This window comes from Rana temporaria, chromosome 9 (assembly GCF_905171775.1).
Source record: "Rana temporaria chromosome 9, aRanTem1.1, whole genome shotgun sequence".
In the NCBI taxonomy this organism is placed as follows: domain Eukaryota; kingdom Metazoa; phylum Chordata; class Amphibia; order Anura; family Ranidae; genus Rana; species Rana temporaria.
In genome coordinates, this window is record NC_053497.1 from 89,872,397 (window position 1) to 89,892,968 (window position 20,572).

Consider the following 20,572-nt stretch of genomic DNA (forward strand, 5'->3'; position numbering starts at 1 on the left):
ATGGGAAGTGGTTAATAGATGTTGATGTCTGTGAATGAGAAGTGACCATTGTGATTGTGGAGATTTGTGATGAGGGGGATGGAGCTCCGGGAACAGTGTGGAGCGGAGGTGATAGGCACGGCGGGTATAGACTGTACAGCGTCCTTGTTGTGATTTAGTATTGCCGCAGAATGGGTGACCGCCTGCCGCAGCGTGCACACCGTGTGCCTGACGATACTGCGCAGTCCAGCCCGCCGCATCCATTTCGCATATTTTATTTGACGTTTCCTTCGCAGACTGACACCGACTCTCTCCTGCCACCACCGCTACCCACACTGTTGTTTACTTCTCTTCACAACCAGGCGAGAGTCCCCGCCCACTGGGAAAGGTAGGACAGGGAGACTTCTATTGCAGCCAATCGCTGCGTGCCAAATTGTAACAGCACCCAGACTTGACCAATAAGCGCTTCGGGCCACGCCTATTACTACGGAACACGCCTTTTTAGCAGAGGACGGGTTCCTCCCCCGAAACCACCAATCGGCTGCCTGTTTACATCCTAAAGCGTGAGTAAAAATGGGCAGGACTGATAGTGGGAGCGCGGTGGCCACGCCCATTCTGCGGGATGTTTTTGCAAGGAGCCCGCCGCTATTGGCCGAGCGCGCTGTCATTGGGCGGTGAGGTCCGTGCCTCCGTGGTGGGCGGGTAGTGTCTAGGTGACGCAGGCGGGCGGGGTCACGTGTTGTTTTCGCCGTGCCGCTCTCCCTGCCCCCGCTCCAGTCTGTCTGTGGTGAATGTGTACGGCGAGGAGAGGAGCCGCTGCTGAGCCGTGCACGCCGGGGGGAGACGGAGATTCCCGGCGCCTAGACACAGCGCCATGCGTGTCCTCTGAACCCCCCTCTGTGAGGCGCTAGAAGGCGGACGCTGAGTTTCATTCACTGGCAGAGGGAAGGTAGGACGCCGGCGAGCTCCGTACATATCCCGGGAAGCAGAGCAGAGAGGCCAGCCCTCGGGGGCTCCCCTTTTCCATGGCGGGTGTCCTGAACGGTGAGGAGGACAGAGCCGGCAGGACAAGCATGAAGCCCGCTCCTGCGTCCCCCCCTCAGGAGGAGAGCGGCTGTGGGCGTCTGCCTCAGGTACAGGAGGAGAGTGTGGTCACCTGTGAGGAGGACGTGCAGAAGCGTGGCTACCTGAGGAAGCAGAAGCATGGCCACAAACGTTACTTTGTACTGAGGGCACACAGCCACCTGGGTCCAGCCCGGCTGGAGTACTATGACAACGAGAAGAAATTCCGGACTGGTCTGCAGCGACCTGGACCACCCAAGAGGGTCATCTTCCTGTCCCAGTGCTTCACCGTCAGCCGGCGGGCTGACGCCAAGAACAAGCACCTGCTGGCCCTGTACACCAAGGACGAGTACTTTGCCATGGTGGCCGACAGCGAGCAGGAGCAGGACTCCTGGTACCAGGCCCTCAGCCAGCTCATCAACGAGAACAAGAAGTCCTGCCTGGCCGAGGACGACGAGCTGGAGGAGGAGAGCTACGGCGGCTTCCGGGCCGGCACCGTCTTCAAGGAGGTCTGGCAGGTCAATGTCAAACCGCGGGGGCTGGGCCAGAGCAAGAACCTTTCCGGTGTCTACCGCCTTTGCCTGTCCAACAAGGCCGTGCACCTGGTCAAGCTCAACTCGGAGGTGGCCTGCGTCCACCTGCTGCTCATGAACATCCGCCGCTGTGGCCACTCTGAGAACTACTTCTTCATTGAGGTGGGCCGCTCCTCGTCTACCGGGGCGGGCGAGCTGTGGATGCAGGTGGACGACTGTGTGGTGGCCCAGAACATGCACGAGACTTTCCTGGAAACCATGAAAGCCCTAAAGGCCTACTCCGAGTTCAGGCCGAGGAGCAAGAGCCAGTCCTCCGGCTCCAACCCCATCTCCTTTATCACCACCAGACGGTATTTGGGCAACCTGCCACCCAGCCAGACCGGCCTGCAGAGAAGATCGAGGACTGAAAGCATCGCCGGTACTCCTCCAACGTCCAAGAGCAACTCTTACCGATTTAGGACCTCCAGCGAGGGTGAAGGTACCATGACCAGGCCGTTCAGGTCAGTGACTGGCAGTCTGATCCACTTAAATACGGCACGGATAAATCTGAATAAGCAAGAAGGTACTGGGAGATATGTCAGGGCACCTTTTAATTCTGGCTACCACTCCAGATCAGCTTCCCTGCCAGTTTCCCATTTTCCTTCAGCTACAAGCCCAATAAACGTGTGTTCGAGTAGTGGCCCTGGGTCTGTATCTGATTCCCTGACCAGACCCTCCAGTTCTGTGTGTGGCTCTCCTAGTGATGGTGGCTTTATTTCATCCGATGAGTATGGCTCAAGTCCTGGAGACCTCAGGTACTTTCGCGTGAGGAGTAATACTCCAGACTCATTGGGTAACACACCACCCATACAAGAAGAAAACACCCTCAGTGATTACATGTCAATGAGCACGAAAAGCCACACAGTTGGTCAGGATGATTACATGGAAGCAGAGAAAATTTTTAGAAAAAGAACATATTCCCTGACTAAGCCCACCCATGTCACCTTGCAACAAAAGTCCCACGCGGGTGTTTCTTTTGATGAAAACTCTGAAGAGAAGCAGTTTGCCTACTCTGAATCACCAAAGTTAAAAGACAGCAATCACCCCGAGGATTATAGTAATGGCCTCATTGATTCTATTTGTAACCAAAGTGGGAGTAAAGCCAAGGATGATGGCTACATGCCAATGATGCCTTCAGTTTCATACAATGACTATTTGCCAATGGCACCCAAAAGTGTTTCTGTACCAAAAGAAATAATTTCCAGGTGCCCATCTCAGGCGGATTCAAAAGGGTATATGATGATGTTTCCAGCTGCCAGTTCGCCTGTCAGAAATACATTAACAGGAAATACCTCTAAAGGCAGCCAAGAGAAAGTCACCAATGGTGAGTACATGGACATGTCCTATGGCAGCACCTCAAAACAGACTATTGACTCTAATGTAACTAACTCCAGAGGGTTCAGCTCTTATTTTTCTTTACCCAGAAGCTTTAAAAGTTCTTCAAAACATTGCAATGATCATAATGAGTATGTTCCTATGTCTTCTCCGGGAACGTTACTGCAAACGAGTGAGGAAAATGTAAGTGAAGTGTGTAAGAATGGGGTTGCAAACGGGATGTCAAAGACTGATTTGAAATCTTCCAGTGACATATTAAATCATCAAGTTAGGGCAACAAGGCCAACTAAACTTACCCTTGCTATGAGAGGGAGCAATACAATACCAAGAATGTTTGACCATTCTACTTCAGCTGAGCCAACCAGCCCTGGCGAATATATAAATATTGACTTCAGTGATAAAGCGGGTAGTACTCCCCATTCTCTGTCTGCAGAAGGCTCACCATCTTCTTTGGGCTCAAGTTGTGATCACAGACAGTCCCCCTTGTCCGATTACATGAGTGTAGAAATTGATGTGCAATCTCTGAAAGCCACAGCTGAATTTTCTAACTCTCTAACAGACATTTCTGCCTATGCATGTCCTGGTATTTCCAGAGTTCAGCCCAGTGCAGAATATGCCAAGCTCCCATGCGGTACAGCTTGTGTCACTACTACAAATAATAGGAATGATGATTACACTACAATGACATTTAATATGGCAATGACTCCCCCAAGACCTTTTCCTGATGAAACTGAGAATGGTACAAAGTTAGAAAGCCCATCATCTATTGTAAATCGGCTGTGTATTGGGGATATGTCATCCTTTAAAAGTGGCTTCCCCCCTGTCCTCAACCCTAATGCAGAGCCTGTAGCTGGTCCTAAAGTTATCCGTGTTGATCCACAGGGAAGACGGAGGCACAGCTCTGAAACTTTCTCCTCTGCCAGCACAGTGACAACAACATCCTCTTGCTTTACTGAAAGTGGCAAAAGGCATAGTTCTGCCTCTTTTGACAACGTTTGGCTGAAGCCTGATGAAAACAGTTGTGATCAAGAGAAAAAAATGTCTAGAAACTGCTCTACAGGTTTTCAGCATGGTCTGAACTACATAGCTCTGAGTATGCATGATAATGTCTGCGAGCCTGCCTCCCCAGTTTGCAGCCAGCACCAGAATGGAAGCAGAAATTTGGAAACAGGAGCTTATGTCAGCATCGACTTCTCCAGGCCTGACTGCCTGAAGTGTTCTGCCTTCAGAAAAGGTTTGTAAATGCTAATCTTGCCCACAAAATATTTCAATACAGGTTGTTCATTGCTTTGGCACTGTTTGAACAAAGGTTTGTAAATGAATGGCTTTAGCTTTATCACCAATTTCATGCTGGGTGTATATATATATATATATATATATATATATATATATATATATATATATATATATATATATATATATATATATATATATATATATAGCAACTTCTACTACTGGTGAGGTGGCATGCATATCCTTCTTGTAAGATAAAGTGGTAGTAAACTCTTTACTACCACTTTTACCTACAGGTAAGCCTATAATAAGGCTTACCTGTAGGTATAAAGAATATTTCCTAAACCTGTACGGTTTATGAAATATTCCCCTTTGCAATGCGCCGCTGATTGCAGCGGGGATCCTCGGCTAAAGGCCCGGCAGCCGCCGGACCTTGCTGAAGTCTCCCGAGCGCATGCCCGGTAGTGGTGACATCGCCGCTCCAGCCAATCACAGCGCTGGAGTGGCGATACCCGGAAAACACGCCGAGGCAAAATGACATCTCGCTCGGCGTGGACCAGGTAAGTTCACTACACCTCGTTCCAAGGTAAGTATTTCATAATGAGCTAGTATGTGGTGCATACTAGCTCATTATGCATTTTGCCTTTCAGGTGTGTAAAAAAAAAAAAACTTGTTGCGGGTATACAACTGCTTTAACTTTTTGTGCAGCAAACCAAATATTACAGCTGGTGTGCGGGCATATTGTTTAGATAAGATGATATATAACTTGCTGTTAAGTAATTGGTTGTTGGGCAAATTACAAGGCTGACGTTGCATTTAATGCCGCTGGATTAGATTTGTTGTGTAACTTGCCTGTTTCTTGTTTAAGATTTTTGTGAAGGCCACCTCTGGTGTGTGTTTGCTTCTCTTTAGGCAGCTTTAAAATGCTGTGACCATATCTGCTGCTATCAGAGAAGCATGTTGGTTATAAATGCACACATGACTAAATTCTTCTTAAGCACCACATTTGCCTTGTTACTAGAAATAATGTTTGAAGAAAAAAATGTAATTTAAAGGTACGCTAGGCTTGAATTTTCTTCACATGTGTTAAAATGCACATATTTTAGGACTGCAGATTAGTTAAAAAAAAACCAAATGTACATTTTTGAGAAAGCAACAAGCATAGATAATGAAATGGTAGTTGGCAGCTTTTCATGCCGCATAATATTGGTGAAAAGTACACCTAAAGTAAACTTTACTGCATGCAGACGAGACATTTACCCATATTGCACATACACACACACACACACACACACATTATATATATATATATATATATATATATATATATATATATATATATATAATGAGATGTTGCACCAAACAAATTGATATTAACACTTGGCCTATAGTACAGCTGGGCGGGAGCTCTGTTCTGCGAGAATGTCATATTTTGTCCTCCCAGAACGCACCCCTCACCGGACAACGCAGCTGTGCGCTTTGTCAGTGAACACAGCCGATGATTAATCGCTGTACCGGCCATGTGATCACTGACCAATCACAGCAGATAACTCAAAACATGCAACCTGTAGATTTTTTTTTAAACGTGGCCTATGGAGATTTTAAAGGGTAAAAGTTTGACGCCATTCCACGAGCGGACGCAATTTTGAAGCGTGACATGTTGGGTATCAATTTACTCGGCGTAACATTATCTTTCACAATATAAAAAAAAATGGGCTAACTTTACTGTTGTGTGTGTGTGTGTGTTTGTTTGTTTGTTTGTTTGTTTGTTTGTTTTTTTTTTTTTTTTTTTTTTTTAAAGTGCATTTGTTACCCAAAAAAGTGCGCTTGTAAGACCGCTGTGCAAATACGATGTGACAAAGTATTGCAACAACCGCCATTTTATTCTCTAGGGTTAGAATAAAAAAAATCGTGAACAATCAACCAAAGCAGAAATAGGCATACAGTATATTTTAATTTTGTTCAGCATTCATACTGATTTTTATCCCCCCCCCCCCCCCCCAAATGTATATACATATCTATTATTATTTTTTTATATATATATATATGTATATATGTATATATATATGTATGTATGTTTGGGGGCTCTAATTGAAGGGAAGGAGATGGCAGTAAGAACACAGTGAAAAACACATTAGAATTGCTGTTTTACTTGTCATGCCAACGGCCACCACAAGATGGGCCAGATCACAGAAGGAAGCTTAAGCCTGCAGAAGGCCGCAAAGCCGTGGCCTCAATTACCAGGCGGTGGGGGGCGCACGGAGACACAGGATTGGGGTATCCTGTGTCTCCGTGCTCCTCCGCCGTGCCGGCCGGTATTTGAGGCCGCCGCTTTGCGGCCTTCTGCAGGCCTAAGCTTCCCCGGGCGCCAGGTCGCTATTTCTTGTCGCAGTTGTGACCGGGCGCCCGGATTTTGTCGAACCCTGGTATAAGGAAACGTGTGTGTGTGTGTGTTTTTTTAGAAAAAAATCCTGATCACTTCCCTATAGTAGTATTTTCTACCGCCACACCAGTTATTTTTTGTTTTCATTTTCCAAATGGCTGTGACAAAAATTCTCCAGGCCTTCTACTAAATACCTTTTGGACTGTACTTTCCGAAAAAGGGGTAATTTTGGAGGGTATTTGTACTGTCCTGCCATTTTCAGGCATAATGAAATTAGATGGGCTGTCAGTAAATAGAGATAGATCCCTATCTATTATATCTATTAAAAACATTCCTACAGACTTAATTTGGTTAAACTAGATAGACTTGTGGCTTTTTTTCCCCCCCAACCAGACTAACCATGTATACTATAATTTGGGTTATTTTCACCAAATGTAGCAGAATACATTTTGAATTACATTTTATGAAGAAAGATTTATTTGCAAAATGTTATAACCAAAACGAGACATGCAGTGTGTGGTGTGTTTTTTTTTTTTTTTTTTTTTTAATTTTTTTTTTTTTTTTTTATTTGCAAAAAATAAAAAATCCAGTGGTGATTAAATGCCAGCAAAATTTTTTTTTTCTAGAGATAGATCCATCTCTCAAAATTGTATTTTTTTCTTTGGGTACAGTGTTGCATGACTGCTCAGTTGTCATTTAAAGTGTGACAGCGCTGAAAGCAGAAAAATTGCTCTGGGCCAGATGGGGATAAATGTACCTGATCCTAAAGTGGTTAAACATGTCAAGCCGTAAAGAGGAAGTAAACCCTTGTTTAAAAAAAAAACCCTGCAAGACAAATGCATAATGAGCTAGTATGCTTAGCATTATGTATTACCTCAGATCGAAGCCCCCCGCAGCAGTCCTTGTCTCCCCCTCCGGCCACCTACATGTTGTCCCGGAGTTACTTCTGGGTATCGCGGGTCCGGCGCTGTGATTGGCCAGAGACGGTAACGGCACGGAGACTGCAGCAACGGCACATAGGTGCCATTGCCTCAGTTTGCCCCAGTGCGCATTTGTGCCATGACATCGGCACATGCAGTGGACAGGGGATATCTCCTAAACCGTGTAGGTTTAGAATGGATATCCTGGTTGGCTACAGGTAAGCCTTAATATAGGCTTACCTGTAGCATAAGGTTGTAAAAAAAGGGTTTACAACCACTTGCATGTACTTCTCAATGGTGACAGACGTCTGTACACAAAATTGTCCATAGGGGACATGGTATTCTGATAGCGCCACCCAGCGGTGTTAATAAATCTGAGTGGCTGCAGCTTTTATCACCTCCCACTCTCCCATCTGGAGCTGTGTATCCAAAAACACAGCGCCTGGCAAGCTGTGACCCTGCGTCGTCCTCCCAGACAGCTAGAGGGCCCAATCGCTCCCTTCACTATCTCTTCTACAAACAAGTATGGAGAGCACCCAATGGTGGTGACCATGGACATTAGGGAAGTGTTTGGGGGGAGGGGGTTAAATGTATTGGGACACTTTATCTTGGTGGTGTAAATGGTTATGCTGTTTGTACTACTTTCTGCCGGGGAAAGAAAAATGAAGTCCGCAGATACAGATACTGCAGCTGCTGACTTTTATTATTGGGCCACTTGCCTGTCCAGGGAGCCCGCAATGTCGGCACCCCAGACAATTTTTTTTTTTGGATCGACTCCAGGTTCCTGCCATTCCTGGTAAAGAAAGAATTCGAATTTGGCCCGGCGGCGTAGAAAGGAGGGGGGTCAAACTTTCCGAGGAACGGTGCCATATGTGGCATCAGAGGGGGGAGGAAGCAGATCAGCAGAAGTTCCACTTTTGGGTGGAACTCTGCTTTAACCCTTTTCTTTCAGTCTGAGATTTTATCTGGAATGGCAGTTGTTGCTCATCAACCCCCTGACCAAACACACTGCACACTCAGAAAATGGGAGATGGTGTGTGTGTGTGAGGTCAGACAGTTGACAGGTCTGCAACTTCCGTGACCTCTGACATTGTTTTTGAAGCTGAACTCCAGGCAAATGGATAAATACATCAATGAAATCTGTTTGGTAACTTTATACATGCAAAGGATTGGCATTGAAAGAGCAATGACTAAAATTGTGTGTTTCAACCCCCCCTCCCACCCCTCATTTGCCCACTCTGTCCCCTTTCGTGCACGTGTTCTCTCCCCCCTCCCCATCATGCACGTGTTATCTCTCTTCCCCTTGCGTACGCTCTTTATCTATATATCATTTTGTTCCCACAAACAGTGCTTTTGGTGGTATTTGATCACCTCCCTGCATGTGTTTATTTAGCAATAAAAAAAAAAATCTATTTTGATTTTTTTTTTTTTATTTGTTTATAAAAAAATATTTGTAAATTTTAAATTTTTGTTTTCTCCTTCACTAACAGGCACTGATATGCAGCACTGGGCGTTAATAGGCAACACTGATAGGTGGCATTGCTGATGGGCACTTATTGGTATCTGTATGGGCTCTGACTGTCATCCCTGGTGGTCCATGGTGGCATTCCTGGTGGTCCAGTGTAGGTATCTTCGGGGGGGGGGGGCTGCTCTGATAATCGGCACAGGACCCCCCCCTGTCAGAGCTGTGGATCGGCGCTCCTCTGAGGAAAAGCCGATGCATGACTTTTTGCCATTTACACTGTGATCAGCCGTGATTGGGCACGGCTGATCACGTGGTAAAGGGCTTTCAAGATCGGTGTTGCAGTGTGTCAGATTGGCGCGCCGCACCACGATCGCCGTGCTGTGCGCCCCCCACGGGCGCATGCAGGCTATTCTCCTGAAAGACGTCATATAGTCAGGATAACTGAACTGAACCACCGCCCAGCTGCCATTCTGCTATAGGCAGGGCGGAGAAGTGGTTCTTTACAGAGATTGGGGGCACGCAATTTCCTAGCAACACGGCATGGCCGCTCTGGGACAACGTCCTTTGACAGTACGCAGGACCTCTACAAAACTTGTTTAACCACTTTCATACCAGGCCAATTCTGGTACTCCTCTCCTAAATGTAAAATTCCCAATTTTTTTTTTCCGGGAATAAAATGGCCACAATATTTTTGCGCAGCAATTTTTTAAAATTCTTTTCATAAATGGGGGGGTGTTTAACACTGCACACACTTGTGGAATTGCGCCAAAACTTCGGTACTTCAAAATCTCCATAGGCAACTCTTTAAATATTTTACAGGTTACCTGTTTAGAGTTAGAGGGGGAATCTTTTCTGAAGTCGGAGCGACTTCAGGAGTGTACGTTAAGACGGCTCATTTACTTCAATGGAATTTCTCACGTTGCGCGACACAAGTCGGGATCCCAAATCGCTGTAGTGTGAACTGGCACTAAAGCTTTCCACTAACATTTTACCTTTTTTTATTTTGCTATATTCATTCTGCCCTTTACCATCATAAACCTTTCAGGGCCTGCTGCAGGGAAACATCCCTACAGAGTGATGCTGCCACCCTGATGCTTCTTGGTAGGGATGGTGTGTTTTTGATCTGCACCGTTTAGAGAGTAACTGCTTTTGTTAAGAAAACATAATCTCCCTGGGTTGTCCATATACATTGCAGGGATTTTACATTGTTGCAGATTCCTACCTGTATCTGCTCTGCAAAAAAATTCAGAGTGAATCTGAATGGGAGTGTTTTTTATTGTTGGCTGATGCACTTGCAATGTTCTAATGTGGAAATGCAGGGTCTATCTCTTTTAAAATGGTTAAAGGGTTTGTTAACCCATTTATATAAGACTATGCCAGCCCCTGTATTAGAGGCTGGCATGGCACACTATACAAGTAGTTTTCAAAAACAAGCATTCTAAATACCGGGGGTTGCAGGGCCGGAGACTGACACAGAGAGGGAGATGACAGGAAGGGGGGGGAGCAGAGGGGACAGCAGCGTCCCTGATTTTTGTGGAGATACAGGAAGTGCCAGGTTCAGGGAGGTGTGTGTGTGGTTTTTTTTTTTTGTTTTTTTTTTTTACTTTAGCGGGTGGCAGATTACACAGCAAAAGCACTGTGCTGTGTAATTCTGCTTTAAGGGGTTGTAAACCCTATATATTTTTTTTAATTAACCAACATGTCATACTTGCCTCCATTGTGCAGTTCATTCCCTCAGCGGTGCTGGTGGCTCCTGCCCCCTCATCGAGTGTCCACATTGGAGAATCGCTCTCCTTAGTGGACACCTGTGCGGGCGCACTCCCGAGTCACGTATCTGTGTCCATTCACACAGAATGCAGGACTGCATCATTGGATTTGATTGACGGCAGCGGGAGGATGTCTAAAATATGACTTGTATCTTAGTGTAGACTTCTGGCAAATTCTCTGAGCCAATCGCACAAGCAGGAAATTAGATTTCCAGGGGGTGTTCTCTACATCTTTGTACAGAATGCCTCCAGGTTACATATTGCATTTAATTTAACAGAAAATGTGGGCTCTGCAGATTAAAAAGGAAATAACAATTTTTAATCTTCAATTACAAAATGCTATGTACTTTTTTTAATTACTATAGTTTTCCCACAAAATAGAAGTTGCTCTTGAAGGTTTTTGCCATCAGACCAAAACACTTTGGCATAAGTATGTTTTGGTCTTGCCATGCCATAGAAGAAATGTCCAGCTACCTTCAGAGTCTCTCCTAGGGAGGGGCCTTTGGCAAACTGTAGCTGAGATGTCATGCGAGTTCAAAGTAGACCTTGCACCTCCCTTAAGAAAATAATTACTATTATGGATGTTACCATAGTTATGACAATGGGCTGCATAAACATATTTACAAGGCCTGTGATACCTGTGTTGTCCTCTTCACACCCATCATTCTTGTGCCACAGGTCCTATAATATGACCCCATCTCATGTTTATTCTTTATTGAAAGCCAGCTGTGTCTTCCTGGTGCTCAGTTAGTGCCCTGATGATGTGGTGCCAGGTCATGTGCAGATGGAGACATGGCACTGTGTAAATCTGCTGACTTGTTGCCATGGTGTTTGAGTGAGATATCGTGAGATTTCACAGAAATTGCAACTGCAGCCTTCTGGTATATGTAACCTAGGTATTCGGGGAGGCAACGGGAGGGAGAAGTTCACAAAAGTGGAAGGAATGCTACAGAACAATCCAAAAATATGTTATTCATAATTAATAAAAGCTGTCGGATCAGGGGCTCTTGTGGTAGATATACATTTCAACAGGGTTCGACAAACCCGGGCGCCAGGCCGCAATTGCGACTAGAATTAGCGACCTGGCACCTAGGGTGGCACAGCTGGGGTATCCTGTTTCTCCGTGCGCACCCCTCCCATGCTGGCTGGTAATTGAGGCCGCGGCTTTCTCTGCAGTCTTATGCTTCTCTGGCGCCCTCTTGTGGTGGCCGTTGGTATGACAAGACAACCAGCAATGCTAATGGAGCGTCCCCTGCCTGTTTTTTCACTGCCCACCCACCTCCTTCCCTTTACTTGGAACCCCCAAACATTATATATATTTTTTATTCTAACACCCTAGAGAATAAAATGGCGTCGTTGCAATACTTTCTTCTGCAGCGTATTTGACCAGCGGTCTTGCAAGCGCACTTTTTTGGAAAAAAAATACACATTTCTTAATAATAAAAAAAAAAGACAATAGTAAAAAAAAATTTTTTTTTATGTGAAAGATAATGTTACACCAAGTAAATTGATACCCAACACGTCACGCTTCAAAATTGCGCCCGCTCGTGGAATGGCCACAATTTTTTACCCTTTAAAATCCCCATAGGCGACGTTTAAAAAAATTCTACAGGTTTCATGTTTTGAGTTAGAGGAGGTATAGAGGGCTAGAATGATTGCTCTCGCACTACCAATCGCAGTGATCCCGCACATGTGTAGTTTGGACACCGCTTTCATATGCGGGCGCTACTCACGTAAGCCTTTGCTTCTGTACGGGAGCTTGGCGGGACGGGTGCGTTCCTGGCTCCTAACTTTTTTAGCTGGCTCCTAGATTACAAGCAAATTTGTCAAGCCCTGCATTACAATTAAGAAGAAACAATGTACATAAAAAAAAACACTAAGTGATTTGACACACAGTTTACACAATAGACCTGCGTATGTAAGCAGTCATTACGTAACTATAGGAATCTCATAATCATGAGATATCTGGTTCTGGGCATTACTGAGGAAGGGATGGGGTGACCAATATAAATGTAATTCATTATTTTTTATTTTTTTTGGTTAGTCCCATACAGAATGTGAGGCCCAAAAATGTTTTATACTCCTCCACTGTTAGGGCTCTCCAGTTGTAGGGACGGCATAATAGGACGTTGGGTTACTTGCTATGAATTGTTGTGAATATAGGTTGTACTGAACCAAAATTGATGCTAGAATGTCCTCAGTAAAAAGTGGAAAAAATGTGTGTCCACCTGGAATGTTGGCTTCTCCTGAATTGGGGGGAAGCCTCAAGGGGTTCTAAAGGGAATATGGAAGGCTGGCATGGGACCTAACCCTTTGGGACTGAGGTGACGCCCCACTGGTACGTGGCCTTTCTTGCCGAGGTACTGCGGTGCTGGTGGATGGCACTGCCTCCTCACCAGAATGCCTTCGTCTGGCCACAAGAATATTGTACGCCTCCTCAGTGACACTGACAGATGGTACTGTGGGCAGTGTATTTACTGTTTTTTTTTTTTTTTTTTTTTTTTTTTTTAACTCGCAAGCTGCAGCACAGAAGCTCTCCCTCCTCACACGCGGTCTCTGTGTGAGGAGGGAGAGTAGGCAATGAGAGATGATCTCATATGTTTACACTTGGGATCATCTCTCAATGGACACGTCGATCAAGTGCTAAATGGCCGCTGTGATTGGCCATTTAGCCTGATCTGTGATTGGCTGTGTCCAAGGCACACGGCCAACACAGATTTTCCAGATGCGGGGAACGAGTAAACTGGAAGATGTCCAGGGACTCCCTCCCGGCAATTGAGCACCACGCTGTAGCCGTCTTTCGACTACAGCGCGGGCACGAAGTGGTTAAAAAAAAATGTAAACATCCCTTGTAATAGTAAAAAGCATGACAGGACCTCTTAAATGTGAGATCTGGGATTAAAAAGACCTCGCATTTTACACTTAAACGCAGTAAAAAAAAAAAATCCCTTTTAAGACCATTGGGCGGAAGTGACTACCGACCGCTCCGTTAACCGTCGAATACGACCAGAGGCACCTCTCCCACCCCTGATAAGTTATCTTGTGTCGAATCTGCTGCAGAGACCACTTATCTGAAAGCGGATCGTCCACTGTTGAAGATGACACCAGGGTTATGGTAGCTAGCTGCTACCATAACGGTATTCCACTTTAAACAGCCGACGTACAACGATGGCGGGGTGGTCTGCAAGTGGTTAGAGGAGGTAAACCCTTGATAAAAAAATGAATATAATTCTTCTCCCTCCCCTGCAAAGTAAAGGCCTAGTGGTTGATTTGGTAAAGCTGGATAGTGCGGAATCGGGCTCACTTCTGCATAGAAACCAATCCGCTTTTGGCTGATTGGTTTCTATGCAGAAGTGAGCCTGATTTTTGCACTCTTCAGCTTTAGTAAATCAACCACATAATGTGCTAGTATGCATCGCTCCAGGCCGCATCCATCTGCGCCCCTCTTCTTTCCAGATATTTACAGTACTTATAGGTAAGCCTTTTTCTAGGCCTTTTCATGGGTACAAAATGTTAAGGGAGATCTACAACCTCTTTAACCGCTTAAGGACCGCCTCCTGCACATTTACGTCGGCAGAATGGCACGGCTGGGCACATGTACGTCCTCTGTTAGTGCCCGGTCGTGCGCCTGCGACCCAGTCCAAAGGAAACCGGGACTCGTGGACCCGATCGCCGCTGGAGTCACTGGAGCTGAAGAACGGGGAGAGCAGTGTGTAAACACAGCTTCCCCGTTCTTCACTGTGGCGCCCGCATTGATTGATTGTGATTCCCTATATAAGGGAACACACAATGACGTCACACCTACAGCCACACACCCCTACAGTTAGAAAAACATATGAGGTCACACATAACCCCTTCAGCGCCCCCTAGTGGTTAAGTCCCAAACTGAAATTGTAATTTTCACAGTAAACAATGCAGTTTAAATGCATTTTTTGCTGTGAAAATGACAATGGTCCCAAAAATGTGTCAAAAGTGTCCGCCATAATGTCGCAGTCATGAAAAAATTCGCTGATCGCCGCCATTAGTAGTAAAAAAAAAAAAAAAATTAATAAAAATGCAATAAAACTATCCCCTATTTTGTAAACGCTATAAATTTTGCGCAAACCAACCGATAAACGCTTATTGCGTTTTTTTTTTTTTTTTTTTAGCAAAAATAGGTAGAAGAATACGTATCGGCCTAAACTGAGGAGAAAAAAAAATGTTTTATATATTTTTGGGGGATATTTATTATAGCAAAAAGTAAAAAATATTGGATTTTTTTCAAAATTGTCGCTCTATTTTTGTTTATAGCGCAAAAAATAAAAACCGCAGAGGTGATCAAATACCACCAAAAGAAAGCTCTATTTGTGGGAAAAGGATGCCAATTTTGTTTGGGAGCCACGTCGCACGACCGCGCAATTGTCAGTTAAAGCGACGAAGTGCCGAATCGCAAAAACTGTCTGGGTCCTTTAGCTGCCTAAAGGTCCGGGTCTTAAGTGGTTAAAGGGCCCACAGTGATCACGATGAAACCCTTTTTCATTATAATTGTTGTGCTGAGTGAATGAGTGTCAATGGGTGCTGGTGTTTCGTCAGATTAGGCGACCTGTCAGAATTTGTAACGAAAGTGATGTTCCATGATGGCTATCTCGGAGAAACACCGCACTCGGCCACAGTAAGGATACAGTGAGAAGGCGGCAAGCGGACATCTTTGTACACCTCCTGGGGTCTTGCATTTCCCACTTATTTTTAGCAGTAAACTGAACTTCTTGTATAGTGACATACAGGATTTTGAAACCCATCACACTGTTTTGATGTTGAATTATAAAAGTAGTGGCATTCTGTGAGATCGGCGAACCTGTGAGATCAGCACACTTGCCGCTGCTTTTAAAATTCAACATAAAAACAGACAGATTTCAAAATCCTGTATTTCACTATATAAGCTGAGTTTACTGGTTAAAAAAAAGTGTGAAATGCTTGCCGCCTTCTCACTGTATCTTTTCTGCAGACACGTGCGGGGTGTAGCAAGATGGCCGTGACGCAACGTCACTTTTGTTACAAAATCTGACGGGTCACCTAATTTGACGAAACTCTGACAGAGCCCAGCTTAACAGGCTGCTGATCACATGATCTGTTTACATTTCAACAAAACGTGTTTACTAGATGTAAAATGATCTGCTTATGAGGATGAATCCAGAATATGCCTTTTTCTTTTTCATAAAGTCTTTAGTAATGTTTAGCTTTCTGGAATGACTCCTATGATTTGTGATATTAAATCCTAGCAGGAACCTGCAACAATGCAATTTTGGAACTTGCAATGTTTTATTTTAAAGTTGTAAGCTGTCATCCTTGTCTATAATTTACTACTTGATAAATTAGTAACCTAGAGCAAGCATATGCGCATGCTTGTTTTATAACTATATGGTAAAACCAGGATCTAGATCAGTGTTTCTCAACTCCAGTCCTCAAGGCGCCCCAACAGGTCATGTTTTCAGGATTTCCCTCAGATGAAACGGCTGTGGTAATTACTAAGGCAGTGAAACTGATCGAGTCACCTGTGCAAAATAATGGAAATCCTGAAAACATGACCTGTTGGGGCACCTTGAGGACTGGAGTTGAGAAACACTGATCTAGATGACTGTCCAGAGCTTGGTACCTGCGGCTGTAATCTTCCAACCCATTTTATTTCCTGCTATGGCTTTTCAAATATATATTGTGCATTGCAATATTTTGTAAATTTTAAATGAAATTTTTTAAATCGTGAACAATCAACCAAAGCAGAAATAGGCATACAGTATATTTTAATTTTGTTCAGCATTCATACTGATTTTTATCCCCCCCCCCCCCCCCAAATGTATATACATATCTATTATTATTTTTTTATATATATATATATATATCCAGTATTATTATTAAGCAATGCAAGATCTGTGAGCATTTCATTTTGTACAGTTTCATTGTTCAGCATTAATTGACTTTATTTGTATTTTATTTTCCACAGACTGAGTGCATTACCATGGAAACCATAGAGAAGACTGTGTCACCCCAGCCTCTTTGCTGTAAAAACAGAATGAGGTGACTTGGGAAGACAGAATGCAGCGAGATAATGTGTGAAGCCGTGTTGAATTTCAAATGGACGCATACTTGCTTTCCCACACAGATTAAATGTACAGCAATTTAAAGCTTATATTGATGTGTTGGCAAAGGAAGCTTTTTTTTTTTTTTTCAGCATACATATTTTTGTGAGGAAAAAGATGGCATATTTTGCAAATTGCATATGGGAGATTGCTGTGTTTTTCAGGAAGTGGCTCTGACTTGAGAAATGGTTCAGAACTGGCTTCCATAACGCTCTTGTGCCATTTTACTTCCTGGACCTGCCCCACGAGTATTTTCACAATGTGCTACTGTAGCACCTAGGTGTAACACTATGCTTTAAGAATGTTTCCTAAAGTATAGCCAATTTCAGTTTATATATTGGTTCTAATTTTTGGGTACAGATGAAACTACTATATATGTAAAATTAAGAGGTATTTTGAGTTTGTCTCCCCCCAAAGTCTACTTATTTTACTTGATCTATCATATGAAAAGATGTCTCATTCAATGAACAAAGATGCATTTTTCTATGGAACATGAATTTTTTTTTTTTTTAACCCCATTGAAAACATTTTTGTGAATCCTGTGCATTTTCTTTTTGTATCATTTTACGTTTATGTATTGGCAGTATCTGATTCTTTCAGGTGCACACTTGTATATAATTTTTTTTTTCTCATGAGACGATATACATTTTTATTTAACATTCAGCAAAAAGTGCAGTATTAATTTTATTAGTGAAATGTTAGTTTCTGTAAGGAATGTAGGGGTGGCTTCCCTGTTCCCTACATCCCTGTTTTTACAAAGACACAAACTTTTGGTTCCCTGTGAAAGACGATGTGTGCTAACATTTAAATGACACTATTGGCAGTACAGCATAAAAAAAAAAAAAATAATCTAATGAATACTGTGTTGCTCCTAAATTATGGGTACTCTGCCTTTTAAGGATGAGTATTTTATTGCATGATTTTGGTGATTAGTACACCTTGTTTTAATTAGTAGTCCCGATAACCCCCCCCCCCCCCCAAAATGTGTGTTGCTGTGCTTATACTCTTCTAGCAAACTTTGATTTAGTCACTGCGAACAATGTATGCTGAAACGCAAAGCTGCCCAATAACGTGTACCCCATTTTTAAAGAGAACCAGTCACAGCTAGATTTATGCAAGACTCTTGACCATTCCATGTGCCCCCTTACTGTGGGCCTATCCTTTGCTTCAAGCTCAGAGGTCACCTGAACTTTGACAGTTGCTGCCTTGCCAAATACCTGACATTACCCTGTCTTCCCTACTCCAAAGAGTGCATGTTGGTATCAAATAATAGAGGGCCACAATTTTATATGCCCTTTCAAAAGGAATTTATAGTTTGTAATTTAGTGATATTTGTACATTGCATTCAAAGGCTCTGCTTTCTCCATAGCAGTGCCAAATGGTGGTTCTTAGCGGACTTATTGGAAACCATGCACTTTCCATGTAGTTGGGATCTCAGCAGCAGTTAGAGGACGACATATTTATGGTACTGGCTAATATGGGAATATCTGGATTTAATACAGTAACAAAAGCATGAAAATGGCATCACTTGTAAATGTGAAAGCCGAATCAAAAATAAAAGGTATACACTGCAGTCTCTGAAGATATCTGCTAAGTGAAATTTGTTGACTTTTTTTTCTTGGGTTTAACTGCAGAGTTTTATTTGGCTGTGCACTCTTTAAGAGTTGAGACATTTTGTGAAGGCAGGCAGCAGTTGTCACCCATTAGGTGACCTCTGACCCCAGGTACTCAAAGCATCAGCCTCAGTACAGCTAAATAAGGGGGACTGTATACCTTTCATAAATAAACATGGCCTAGTACACAATTTAAATACATACAGTATATGTGAATTGTTTGACCTGCCAAACTATTTGCAATTCTGTGCAGCCAGTCCTGTGCTTGGGCACTTCTGCCATACAATACTGTTCTAGCCTTGCCTTCACTGCAATACCAGCATAGCTTGTTCAAGAACACACCCCTAGCCTGCTGATTGGACAGCTAACAGTATCGCTCTCCTCCTCCGGCTTTCTCCTTTTTGACATATACTGCAGCAGAGCCTAATTGTCATTGCTGGCCCTGACTTTCCCAATGTGAGCCCTTCAGAGCAGCGGAATACAGGTCGCTGCTATCCAGGTGAATTCAGGTACTTGCGCTAGTTATTAAAATACAATTTAATAAAAAGAAAATGCATTACTGCATTTTATTTTTTTAAATCTGTCTGAACTTCAACTCAATGGATTTTCCAAGATTTTTGCATAAGTTCCATTGTGACTGTTTCTTTCTTTAATGTGAACCTGTGGTTTACTTCATGCAGAGCAAAGACACAGGTTCACTTTAATGAGGACCACACTAGGCTTTGGGAGTGAAGAGAACAGTAAGCCATGTATAAATGCCATGTGTTGAATGTTACACAGGGCTGTGGAATCTCATCCAGTATCTAAATGGAGCAGTAGTTGAGGTAAGTATAAGCTGCAAATAGGGCCACTGTTTAATTAAACCTGTTAATTTGCCCTGTATGAGCAAAGCGGGCTGGAAACTAACTTTAACATTTTATGTATTTGCAACATACTAAACTTTATCGCAGGAAAAAATCTAATTGGTGAGATGGCAGTTTTTGGTGGAGATAACCTGGCACATATTTGCACCATCTAAAAAGTACAACATTTCTTAAACAATTTGGGTAGGAAAGTAAGCGTTTGTGTAAATGTAATTTTGTTTAAGAACTGACTGGCTATATTGCCAACCCTGCTGATAACCAGCTTCTGTACGAGTTCATTCGATTTCCATATCATTAATAATACTAAATTTTTTTTAAATTTACAAAGTGCACTCTATCCCCTCATAGTATCATAGGGTTTGCTGCATTTGCCCCTTTTTATATACACTTTAATTTTTCATTGAAACAATAAATATTTAATTTTTCATGTTTCCAGAATGGGAAAGCGGTACACTAGTTTTTGAAGTTTACAGACTTCTGTTTCATTTTGGTCTGTTTAAAACTGTTATTTGGCTTGGTAATACACGAAGTGTAAGTTTTAAACTACATGTATTGCTTTAAATGCCACATGTTTTTCAGTACAAGAGTTTTTATATTGGGTATAAACAATTTTCTCAATGCCATAGAAATCTTTGTTTTTAGTGACTGATGTTATCTTGCAGCTGCCAGTTTAAATCTTACAGATGGATAACCTCAGCATTTAGTAAGTTAAATGTCAAACAGGTACAGCATAAAATATGCAATCTTAGTTTACAAACAAAACTAATTTATTCAGTATTGTGCTGGAACATAACTTTTGGAATATGTAAAGCATATCACTAGATAATATCTTCCAGCTTTCAGTTTATGCTGCTGTATAGTATACGATTTACCAATGATGGAAGAAGTGTGTCCTGTAAATTTAATTTCATATTGGAAAGTTATTTTGTCTGTACAAATTAATAAAACATGGTTGGTACTGTTTGTTATATCTGTTGTTTTCTTCATGAATCTGTCAAGTAATTTATTTTTGTAAATAATGTCTTTTAGGTAGTACAGTTTTCATATTTGATAACTTGTTCTATTTTTCTACCAGATTTTAGCATAGCTTATTGGGTGTCGATGTACTGTTCTTCCCTTTTTAATGCAATAAATATTGCTTATTTTATTTCTTTTTTTAATGCTACAAAGCTTGTTTCCCATTTCATGGAGTCTCTAACAGTAATCATTCAGACCATTGCCTTGTCATCCACATGTGGCTCCTGACTTCCGCTAAGGTTGCTCACAGC

General features: G+C 43.0%; 1 protein-coding gene across 1 annotated transcript; it reads left to right on the forward strand.

Annotated features, from left to right (window-relative positions):
• The first annotated feature begins 702 nt into the window (after positions 1 to 702).
• On the forward strand, positions 703 to 20,272 carry IRS4 (insulin receptor substrate 4). The gene is made up of 2 exons (XM_040323899.1): positions 703 to 4,182; positions 16,693 to 20,272. The coding sequence occupies exons 1-2, from the start codon at positions 1,005 to 1,007 to the stop codon at positions 16,695 to 16,697; spliced, it is 3,183 nt and encodes a 1,060-aa protein (XP_040179833.1). The 5' UTR covers positions 703 to 1,004; the 3' UTR covers positions 16,698 to 20,272.
• Positions 20,273 to 20,572: the final 300 nt, after the last annotated feature.

Coding starts and splice junctions, on each gene's coding strand:
- IRS4 (XM_040323899.1), top strand. CDS start 1,005: ATGGCGGGTGTCCTGAACGGTGAGGAGGACAGAGCCGGCAGGACAAGC.